Genomic DNA, 12,657 nt, shown 5'->3' with positions numbered 1-12,657 from the left:
TACTTCGGTTATTTTATATCGCTTTTCTGCCATTATTTGGCTAATCGCGTCGATGAATGGTGACAAGTTGAAATTTATGAAGGGACATTCACAAGGAACACCTAGGTCCTGGCTGGGATTCAAACCTGGACCCTTGGCATTGTGGAGCACTGTGCTAACTACACCACCACAGAGGTTGGCAGTAATGACATTTCACAATACAAATTTATTTATTCAAAAAATCCTGAATAGAAGAAATCCATTTTACATCAAGATATCAACAGAGAAAATGAAATTAACAAACGAGAAGCACGTGCACACACACACACACATATACAAGGTGCGGTTAGAAAAAAAAACTGATTGATGTTGCTGTCGACAAACAGCAAGAGCGTCAAGGTCAAGCGGTGCATGAGTGTATAACGTGATATCCTGCTTATCGACTGTTTGATTTCCCAGGGTGCGTGGCACTCAGTTCCGCTGTAGCTTGTCGACGAAGTGAACCGTACATCTGTGCTCCGTCGGAAAAATGTTAAGTGTGAAAGTGGAACAGCATATCAATGTGAAGTTTCTTATGTAACTCAGAAAATCCGCCACAGAATCTTATGGTTTGTTGAAGGAAGTGTACGGAGTATCACGCACGCAAGTATTTGAGTGGTTTCAAAGGTTTAAAGAGGGACGAGAAGTGATCGCAGACGACTTGCATCCTTGACGGCCTTGCATGTCAATAACTGAATCAAACATTGCAAATGTCGGTGAATTGATTCAGAAAAAAAGTCACTTGAGTACTTGAGCTATTGCAAGACAACCAACATTATTACATTCCTGTGCTGATGACCATTCGTGAGCGAGTAAGAAGACGACGACCTGATTTGTGCAATAACAAGTAATGGATTCTTCATCAGCACAATGCTCCTGCCCACACGGCATTGTCAGTCAAGGCTTTTTTTGGCCAAGCATGGGATCCCAGTGTTAGAACATCCACTTTATTCGTCCGATCTCGCTCCATGCGACTTCAAAAGGTCAAATCAGCACTGACAGGAACCAGATTTATGACCGTATAATCTGTAAAAACCAAAGTGACGAAGGTCATGACCATGGTTTCAGAAAATTATTTCCAGCACTGCTTCCAGCAATGGAAGATTCGTATGGAGCAGGGTATCGATAGTTCAGGGAGTACTTTTAAGGGGATTATGTTCACATTGTACAATATAACCAATACAAGATTTTGTAGCAACAGTCCGGTTTTTTTTCTAGCAACACCTCATTACACCAATATTCCCCATGCCCATGGCCTCCGTGCCACGGAATCATTCCTTAACAGCCGACCCAAACCCCACAATCCCAGCACTCACTTCCTGATTCAACTAGCCAACCTTGTACTTACCTGCAACAACTTCTGCTTCGGTGACCAACATTACCTGCAGATACGTGGCACAGCTATGGGTACCCGCATGGCCCCCTCTTATGCCAACCTGTTCATGGGCAGGCTGGAACAGGAATTCCTTGACTCCCAGCAACTGAAACCACTCCTCTGGCTAAGATTCATTGATGACATTTTTCTCCTCTGGACACATGGCGAACCCTCCCTCACAACATTCCTAAACCGACTCAATGAGTTCAGCACCCTCAAATTCACCTGGTTCCACTCCAAAGACCAAGTGACCTTCCTCGATGTGGACATCCACATTGTGGGAGACCACTTGGAAACATCCATACATATCAAACCAACCAACCACCTCCAGTATCTCCACTACTCCAGCTCACACCCCTACCACACCAAAAAAGCCATCCCATTTTCCCTAGCCCTCAGAGGCCAGCGCCTCAACTCATCCCCCTCATCCCGCCAAAACTACAACCTACGCCTGCACCAAGCCCTAACCAACCGTGGCTACCCCTCCACCCTCATCAACAAACAAATCACTAGAGCTAACTCCCACAACCGCACCAAACAACCCAAAACCAACCCTCCAACTCTGATCACCCAATACCACCCTCACATTACGAAAATCAGACATACCCTCCACTCCCTCCTCCCCATCCTGCACAGCGATCCCGAGACCAGAGACATCTTTCTGGAAAAACCCAGGGTCGTCTTCCGTCGCCCCCCCAACCTCCAAAACATCTTGGTCGGAAACACCCCCACCCCTTCCGCACCCCTTCCCCCAGCCCACAGGTGCAATAAACCCAGATGCAAGACCTGCCCCATACTCATCACCTCCCCCACCCTCCTGATCCCTACAGCGGCAGGTGAGTTCACCCTTCACCCTAAGGGCACCTGCCACTCATCTAACCTAATTTACACCCTCATCTGTCAAATCTGCGGCAACTTCTACCTAGGCGAAACCTCCACCCCCTTGAATCTAAGGATAAATAATCACCGTTCCTCCACCCAAAACTCCGATTTCACAGTTGCCATCCACACCAACAGCCATAACACCACCTTCAATAACTGCTTCCGTGTTGCCATCATCCACCTTTTACCCCCCCGCTCTGACACATCTTTCCGCAGGCGATGGGAAAGGGCCTATATAGCAGGCATGCACGCCACTATACCCCCCGGACTCAACCTAGCCAACCAGTAACTCTTTCCTCTCCTCCCCGAAACTACCCACCCACCTGACAGTAAACACTGGCTAAAGTATTTCGTGTTTCCTTTCAACTGTTTCTGGCAACACTGACCGTAGAGACGCTACGGTCAGTATTCTGTGCCTCTACTCCAAGTGTCGTCGATCTTTTATCTACCGTCTTGAAAATGCGACTCAGATCGCGAAATATTGAATTATTTCTATTTGTGTGGTAAGTGTTTACTGTCTCCTTCATTATTTGTATTTATCCGCCCTTCTGGCACCATTTCTAACCCTATTCCTGTATATATATATACGTTGATATATACACCGGGTGCGTCAAAAAAATGTATACACAGTTTGAACTGTCATAGAAAATTTATTTTCCAACCTACAAGGTTAAATTTCTGGGAAAAGAAAGGCTACAGTCCAATTTGAAAAATAAGTGTACTTTCTGGTCTAACTGAAAGTTCCAAATGGTGGTTAAAGTAAATGTTCAAAATGTTGGCCTTCAGCTTCGATACATTTCTGAGCAAGGGTTACGTGAGAGTGGTGTAAGTGCTAGTAGTGTGCTACGCATTCTGAAGAAAGGCAAGTTGCGTGTGTACATTCCAAGGCTGGTGCAACAACTAAGTGACGACGACCCAGATCGCAGGGTAGAATTTTGTGAATGGGTTCAGGAGGTGGTTACATGCAAACCGGGATTTATGGGTAGCATTGTTTGGTCGGATGAAGCACAATTCAAACTGTCAATAGGCATAATTGTGTGTGTTTTATTACCAACAAGATGGTGCCCCGCTGCACTATCATAGGGATGTGCTAGCATACCTGGATCAAAATGTACCAGGCCAGTGGTAGGATGCAGGGGACCAATCGAGTTTCCTGCATGCTCTCCAGACCTTACGCCGCTCGATTTTTCTTATGCTTGATTGATTGATTGATTTAGTGTTTAAGTCCACTTTATGCACAGTAATCGATTTTTCTTATGGGGCACAGTAAAAGATGAGGTGTACCGTTGTAAACCACGTAACCTGGACACACTTTGGGATGAGATTCAAGCGGTGTGTGCAGAAATCCCATTGGACACTTTGGTGCGAAGTATGGAATCAGTCGTGACTCGTACTCGGAAATGTATCGAAGCTGAATGCCAACATTTTGAACATTTACTTTAACCACCATTTGGAACATTCAGTTTGACCAGAAAGTACACTTATTTTTCAAATTGGACTGTAGCCCTTTCTTTTCCCAGAAATTTAACCTTGTAGGTTGGAAAATAAATTTTCTATGACAGTTCAAACTGTGTATACATTTTTTTGATGCACCCGGTATATATATATATACACACTTTGAACTGTCATAGAAAATTTATTTTTAATATATATAAAAACATAAAACACAAGAATAAAACAATAACAACTAGGGTCATATAACAAATATTAATTACTATTTAGCTGGTTGATGCACGCTGTTCTGGAAGCCTGGAGGATCACTTAATGAATTGTACCTTGTTTGTCGCCTATACAGAAGTGACCTTTGTTCTAGGGATAACCGGGGTGTAAGGGGTGCTCCTTCCACATAGTCAACCTCACTTCACGTAGTACACCCTGGACTGCAGACTAACGAGGCTGTGGCGACTGGCCTCATGGCCAGTATAATTTTGTTTGTGTTGTCCTGTGTTTTGTCTTTATTTGTGCTGAGTGCTCCTTTACAGCCTCAGCTTTTAATGAAAGTCAGAAGTTTTTAATATTTTATGCTTTTAGTTCTGCAACGTTAGAGTTGTTATGTGTAACGATAAGGGGCTGGACCCCGTATAATGTGACGGGTGCAAAATAGCCTTAGTGCTGACGCACCCAAAATTTTAAATTCAAATCAAATCAAATCTAGGGATAACCTTGGAGACTTAGTGTAAAAGAAATTAGTGCATTTGCTGTTGGTACCTGGGATCCGGATTTGAAGAAGTGGCAAGAATTTGTTAGCGAGAACTTGTTCATTCATACAAATGGTACAAAATGCTTGTACTAAATACGTTTAACAAGTAAAATGGCTGATTGCTACTTGGAGGACTCAGGTTTAATTCCCAGGGTGGGTTATGTTAGGTGGGAAGCATTTGATCTGCTAGAATACTTGAACTTTGTCTACATAAATATAATTTTACGATCATTCTATTTCACTACATTATTTTGTAAGGCCTCCCCAATGGAGTTGTATCAAAGTTATCTATCCTGAGGACATCCAAATGTCAACCTCTCTTCCAGTACACCCTGGACTGCATTTTGCAGACTAATGAGGATCTGGTGCCTGGACTCACAGCCAGTATAATCTTCTGTGTGTCTTCTGTATGTGTTTGTGATAATTGGTTCATAATTTATATTCATGTCCAGATATTATTAGAATAATCAAATCAAGAAGACTTAAGTGGGCAGGCCATGTGGCACGAATGGGAGAGGAAAGAAGAGTTTACAGGATTCTTGTTGGGAAACCTGATGGTAAGAGACCTGTAGGAAGGCCAAGACGAAGATGGAGGGACAACGTTGAGATGGACCTAAGGGAAATTGGTAGGGATGGAAAAGAGTATATACAGGGTGGCGACAGACCTGGAAAACCTGGAAAACCGGGAAAAGTCAGGGAATTTGAGGTGTCAAAAAAAGTCAGGGAATTTCGTCTTCATTGACTTTTTTTTAAAATTTATTTAAAGATAACAGTATGGAACTCTGCAGGGGAACAGGAAATCTCGTTCGTAAGTTTCGGCCTCAACTTTTATGCCCCCTTTCTCTCGCCCGCGCTTCTTGGCGGGAATTTTAAATTCGAACACTTTTTGGAGGAAAATTGTTATAACTCGGGCACTATGGGAGCAATCTACTTCGGATAACTTTTTTTTTTCAGCTAAAACATCAGCGCATGCATCCGTGTACAATTCAGAACACCGGACCGAGCAAGGGGGCTTGGGGGCAGGGGGCACGTCCCCCGAATTTCAATGGAAAAAACAAAAATCTGGAGTTTGCTCCCCTCTTCTCCCGCTATTTTGGGGAGAAGGCGCGAACTTTAGTATTCTTTTCAAAGAATGGACATTTCTTAAGAGAATGAAACATGTTTCATGTTCTTGGGTGTCATACAAGTTGAATAATAAGCCAAAATGTGCATTTTTTTTTTACGAAAAATAGGTAATTTGCATTTTTGGAGGAAAATTGTTATAACTCTGGCACTATGGGAGCAATCTACTTCGGATAAGTTTTGTTTTGTAGCTAAAACATCAGAGCATGCAACCGTGTACAATTCAGAATGCTGAACCGAGGAAGGGGGCTTGGGGGCACGACCCCCGAATTTCATTGGAAAAAATATAAAAATCTGGAGTTTGCCCCTTCTTACCCCGCTATTTTTGGGAGCGGGCACGAACTTTAGTATTATTTTCAAAGAATGGACATTTCTCAAGAGAACGTAACATGTTTCATGTTCATGGGTGCCATACAAGTTGAATAATAAGCCAAAATGTGAAACTATGTTTTTTACGAAAAATAGGTAATTTGCATATTGCTCAGAAAATTGTTATAACTCGGGCACTATGGGAGCAATCTACTTCGGATAAGTTTTGTTTTACATCAGAGCATGCAACCGTGTACAATTCAGAACGCCTAACCGAAGAGGGGAGGTTTGGGGGGCGCGACCTCCAAATTTCAATGAAAAAAACATAAAAATTAGGAGTTTGCCCCTCTTCTCCCGCTAGTTTGGGGAGAAGGCACAAACCTTAAGTATTCTCTTCAAAGAATGGACGTTTCCAAAGAGATTGAAACATGTTTCATGTTCTTGGGTGAACAAGTTGAACAATGAGCCAAAATATGAATCTCTGTTTGGAAATGTGTCATGGATATGTTGCGGAGGGGGGAGGTTGGTCATCAATATGAATTTCCCGGGCTTGCTCCAGACCTGTGTCAGTTTCCACCCAAACATAAGAGTATGAAGGTCCAAAAAGCACATTCATTTCGTAATCAGCACCATGATACCATATGGTATCATTGGTCGAGTACGACCTTACTCTGGTGATACCATATGGTATCATTGGGGGAATAAAGGTTAAGACTCTAAATATTACATGGAAAATGTATGGAATTATCATTTTTTCTTGTCCGTATGGGAGTAGTAAGGGAACTTGTCAATGGATGGAGGGGATAAGAGCGGGTGGCTCCGTCCGATAGTTGTCGAACGTCGTAGTAAGGCATTTTGTTGGGCAAACTGAAGGAACATGGAAACAAATAGGTTCCATTGATTCATACTATTTTTGTCGAATATCGCCACCCGACAAAGTATCTCACTACAACATGCGACAGAAATTGCATGGACTGCAACATCCAACAAAAATCGCATGCATAAACAAGAAGAGCTTCAGACTGCAAATATGCTGCTGGAATTTTATTACTCTTCTGGCTGACTTCAACTTATTTAATGTAGCAGTGCTTACGAAGGTTTTCTTTCATCATCCTGACGTATTACTGGTTTCGCACAAGTTAACATACGTTTACAATGACATTGCACTATTCTTAGATATCAAGAAGAATCCAACCAAACGGGATATATGTATATTGAATACTATCACGAAAAAGTGAAATATAAATCTGCATTGGTGAACGTTATAAAAATTGGCAAGTGCATGCTCCCAACCTCAAATTTACTGCAACAGTAGTATTGCAATGAAATTAACGCCACTCTCTGTTCTGTCTGTTTAAACTCGTGAGAGATGGTCATTAATCTTTCACTGAGTAAGGTTAATGTCCAATATTATGAAATAAAATACTAATAATAAATACGTAAATATTTTAATATCATATTTACTCGAATTATTCCATCATAAAAGCAAAACACTTTCTTCAAGAATTGACTTTTCTCTGTCAGCCCTGCTAAATTTTCACTTTCCATCTACTGATTTATACGAGGGGTGGCCAGAAAGTAATTTCCAATTAGTACGGACATTGATTTTTCGCAAACGCCAAAACCGTGAAAAATGGTAATTGGTGCGAAGTTATGTTTAGGAATGTGCAGTGATGTCTGGACACATTTTTCGCCCGTTCGAAATATCGAAATAATGCGAATTGTTGGCGTTTTTAGCGATTTTTTTTAATAGAAATGTCCTAAAACAACGAAAAATTCCATGAAATCCAACATTCTTGTATTTTCTAGGCCATGTTTGTGTACATAGAACATGCAAGTTTTCCAACATTTTACTCAAGAGTAAACTATAGAGTTATACGTACATGGAATAATTCAGACAACCACATTAAATCATGTATTTCCCACGATTTTTTCAACTTCTATCAAAACCATTTGCATCACAGAGCAAAGTAGCAGGGTTCTAACAGGAGATCGAGTGCGTATCTACTGTCACACGGGAGCCACATCTTTGTATTTGTCGCACGAGATATGTTTTGAATTACCAAGCTAAGTGCGCACAATCAGCATTTGTCAAGCGAGTAATAATGGAGCGCAGTCGTTAGGGCATCTGACTACTATGCGAGAGACCCGTGGTCGATCCCCTGTGGGATGTTTTCCACCTATTGAAACTGCTCCGGCGCCCACCCAGCATCATATGAAGCTAGTACCTTGAGGAAACTTTGAGGGATAAAGGTAGCCAGGAGCATGGTGCTGATCACATCACCCCTACCTTCGTGATCAAGAAAGTTTTGGGGCCCGAACTCCACACCCCTATACACCTTCATGGAAAAGTGCAGGGGAGCACTTTACTTTTACTTATAATTTCATATATTTGCCAGAAAATGTGCTAAAGTGAATTTTGGGGAAAATAACACCGTATAGTAAAAAATAAAAAATAAGAAAATACACCAATTTGAAAGAAAAAAATATCAAGATCCCTACCGATTAGGCATAAATAAAACAAGAATAACAGTTGTAATTTATTGCATTAGTAACAGTGAGTCCTAACCTAATTTTCGGCATAATCAACACCGTTGTACTGGCATTTGTCGTAGCATGGCACTAAATTTTGTATGCCCATGGTATATGTGTCTTGCCAGCAAAGGCTGGAACTATCTACCGCAGTGTAGCTGCCAAATCCTTGCCCTGCCAGAAACATCTTCAGTTAAACAAAAAGATGAAAGTCGGTACATTCAAGGCCAGGACTGTACAGGGAGTGGTCCAAGATCTCTTACCTGAAGTGATGCAAAGGGCCCATGTGTACTCAGCTGTATGGGGTTGTGCACATTCGATTGGCTTTCCGTGAATTGTCTGCACCATCGCCTGACCATACTATCACTCACGACGTCCGTTCTGCACGCCTCACACGATTGCTGGTGGCTCTGTGGCAAATTCTGAGCATGCAATATAGGCTACATCGCAGTCGGTGGGAGACTGTATGAGAGTTGCAATCTTTAACCTAGAACTGTCCTATAACGGATGCATTGCAACTGTACCAGATTACAGCTACATGTCACTTCTTCCTGCCTGTATGTTGTATGTCGCTCTCCAACCACTAGTGCTTTTTTCAGAATGCCCCTCGTATATGAACTTTCAGAAGCTTTTATCATTAGAGTGTTCCTGCTTTAATGTGTGGTTAGCTAAATCAGGTACCTATGCAATGCAATTCTATAAATCCCTTGCGTTAAATTTCTAATACCTACATACCCTTTTCGTCAGCATTAATGGTATAACTGCATGTTGTCAGTTTCACAGTACTTCACTTGGATATACTGTACTGAAGCAGAAATCCCATTGATAATGTAAGGAAATATGACAATTTATTTTGTTCGATTCAATTGTTTCACTTATATGCAAGAGTTAAGTTGTTTGCTTTACAGAGAAGAGAGAGAAGTAGCTTTATGCATTGAAAAATGAGTCCGCACTCATGGTTCTTGCAAGCATAGGGTTTCAAACCTCAGTGGAAATATCAACATATAATACCAAGAATGTATAAGGAGACTGATAAATTACAAAATGTATTTCTTAGTCAATCACTCTTCACTCTAATCTCATTTAGTCGTAACTTTAAAAATAATCAAGTATTTTATTTTAAACTTACTGCGTATGACAAAATTCTGTAATCCTTCCCTAGTTTGTGAATTGTAATAATTTCCAAATTCACTATTTTGCAGTTTGAATTCAAATGATAGAGAATAGAGAAATGAAGTCAATTTCATAGAAGATAATATTGGTACTTAACAAAACCATACGTGGATCTGTATGAGTTTATTATTTCTTTTTGCAAAAACATCGATTTAGTTTATTTTGTAATTGTCAGGGAAAAATGTAAATTTTGTCCTGGAAAACCTGGAAAAGTCAGGGAATTTCATTTCTGCTTGTTTGTAGCCACCCTGTATATAGATCATGCTCAAGAAGGGACAGATGGAAGGCCTGTGTTCCTGCAGCCATGAACCTTTGGGTTTAAGAAGGCTACAGAGAGAGATAGTTGCTTCATCTTATCGCCATTCATCATCATCTTCGTGATTAGCCAAGAGTGGCAGAAAAGTGAAGTAAAATAAATCCAATCAATCATCCTCCCGGATGGCATAGTGTTATCGTCGTTGCCTTGTAATCAAGGGGTTCCAGGTTCAATACCCAGTGGAGGCACATGGCACAGTAGTTCGAATCCCACTGTAATCCAGTCCCGATTAGCCTTCCTATGCATAACGTAGACTTAAAACAACAAATCAATCAATCAAATCATTGTCTTATCTGTGCTATTTATGTTTAATTTTAATCTGTGGCATTTTGGGCTGAGGGAGTCTGTTGGAAGGCTTTATTCCTCGAACCTTTTTTGTTCAGTGCAATGTAACAATGTAAGCACTTTTAATAACATTTGTCCACCCTTTTCGGGAGGGACACATTTCCCCATGATAAATTCACCAGTGGTTGGTCTTAAGTTTACCAAGTGGGATCTGAACCATTATGCAATGGTCTCCACAAGGGAACAAACCCAGGACACCTTGATTACATCACGACAATAGTATGACATGTCATAAAAATACAAGTGTTGATTCAAATTTGAAGTTGCAAGTACTACTTTCAGATGTATAAGCAATATTTGGGGTGTAAAAGATGACCTGGTAATGTACCTTAAGACAACTTCACTTCCACGTAGTACACCATGGAACTCTGGCATCTGGGCCCACAGCCAGAATAGTCCTCTGTGGGGTTGTGTTGTCCTGTATTCATAGGCGCCGACTCCATGGGGCTTGGGGGGGCTCAAGGCCCCCCCCCCAATGTTAAGTTTACTCTGAATTGTGCCACATGAGTTTAACTTTAAATATACATTTGAAATGTTCTAGACCATCAACTTTGGGGGGCTGAAACTGCTAAACCACCAACTTTGGGGGGGGGGGGGGTGGGGCTATGACCAGAGACAGTAAAACACATGACTTATTACTATATACTAAGTATATAATTATGAGTATTGTTAACATTTTTACTAAAAAGAGTTTCAAAAGACGATGTGCATGAACTAGGGTAGTGGATGGGACGTTTGGGCTACAAATGGCTCTCACATGACATTCAGAACGAGATCATTGATATATTAAGGAGATCTGTTTTGCACTCTGTGGTAGCACATCTTAAAAGTCGGGAATATTTTGCTATTATGGTTGACGAAACTTGTGACATATCCATCCATGGACAATTAATATTCTGCATTCGAACTGTGAATAAAAATTTTAATATTTTTAAGGAATTCATGGGCTTTTATGAGATTCCGAACACTGAGGCCAAAACTTAAAAAAGGGAGAGAGTGAGTCATTCATTAATTTATTTCAGTGATCAGAGCCCCCCAATAATTTTGACAAGTCGGCGCCCCTGCCTGTGTTTGTTCTATGTGTTGAGGTCCCCTTTACAGCCTCAGCTTTTAACCTAGGTAAGGAGATTTAAGGGAGAATTCACACCAAAGTGACAAGCTGCAAGCAACAGGCATCAAGCAACACGGAAAATTCATACCAAAGTGACAAGCGACACTAGCCCATTCAGTCCAAAGCAAAACATTCACTGTCCATGAACAAGAGCAGGAGGCGACGCAATGTACGGTATTGAGGAAAAGGGGCAAGTCAAAGCGACGTGCAAGCTACAAGTGACATGTGCAGCTTGTTGTGTTGAGTCTGTTCGAAAAGGTTCAATTGATTACTGATCGTTGGGTCACTTCCAAGCGACACATATTGCTTCAGGGCCTCCCCAATGGAGCAGTGGTAGCGTCGTCGCCTTGTGATCAAGGGGTCCCAGGTTCGATACTCAATGGAGGCACAAGTGGTTCGGATCCCACTTTAAACTGTAGGTCCAGCCCCAATTAGCCTTCCTGTGCATAAAGTGGACTTAAACACCAAAACATGTTGCTTCAGTGTCCTCAGAGATAACTTTTTTTTGTTTGTTAAGTAATGAATGCATGAATTAGTTTTAAAATTGAGTAAGTTCGTTTTTAAGAGGCATATTTTATTTTCTTGTTAGGGACCTCCATTTCGTTTTAGTTAAGCGGCTTATCACTGTATTGTATAATGGGAAAAAGTAGTCTATGTGCTGATGTGCCCAAACCATAAAAATCAATCAATCAATAAGCAATATTTGTACCTGTGTTGCAGAAATCCAGCCACAAGAAGAGCAAGAAGAAGAAAAAGAAGAAGCGGAGGCATCATTCATCAGAGAGTTCAGAATCCGGGGAGGAAGTCCCACAGTGGGTGGAGAAGAAATTCAGTAAGTATATTTTACCCAGGTGGAGAAAGTCACATGTTTGTTTGCAACAGATTGAAAACCTGTGATGAGCATGGCCTGCAACTTTATTTGTAACATATTTCTTATTTGGCATCGGATCGAATACAGAAGGTTGTTTCACGTTGATGGTAACGATTTCGATCACCAAGGAGCAGCACGTAGGCACAGCACAGAGCAGCCAGAGCCAGTAGGACGAAAGTACTGTGTGTTGACTTGCAAAAACGATGGTTGGTGTGTGAGTGAGTGTTTATATGCCACCAAAAATTCCAGTATTTTGGGAGGGGTACATCTGTGCCCTTTCCGACGTTGGTTATAGTTATAGCCAGATAATTAAACAGTGCCACATGAAAGCATTCCATGTGTCAAAGAAGGGTATCAATGCAGTATTTAATCGCCATAAAGCTTGCACTGTACCTGTTGCTGG

At 41.4% G+C, this 12,657-nt stretch overlaps 1 protein-coding gene across 2 annotated transcripts in view; it reads left to right on the top strand.

Annotated features, from left to right (window-relative positions):
• The window catches only part of LOC145981831 (uncharacterized), a 40,957-nt gene that overhangs the window by 18,289 nt on the left and 10,011 nt on the right, over nt 1-12,657 (top strand). For both annotated transcript variants that reach the window (XM_083115272.1, XM_083115273.1), the window contains exon 4: nt 12,104-12,215. In XM_083115272.1, coding sequence (XP_082971398.1) covers nt 12,104-12,215 — 112 coding nt within the window. The remainder of the gene's footprint in view (nt 1-12,103; nt 12,216-12,657) is intronic.

This window comes from Lepisma saccharinum, chromosome 30 (assembly GCF_977018435.1).
Source record: "Lepisma saccharinum chromosome 30, izLepSacc3.1, whole genome shotgun sequence".
Taxonomy (NCBI): domain Eukaryota; kingdom Metazoa; phylum Arthropoda; class Insecta; order Zygentoma; family Lepismatidae; genus Lepisma; species Lepisma saccharinum.
Note: the sequence above shows the minus strand (reverse complement) of the source record. Positions and strands in the feature narration are given on the sequence as shown.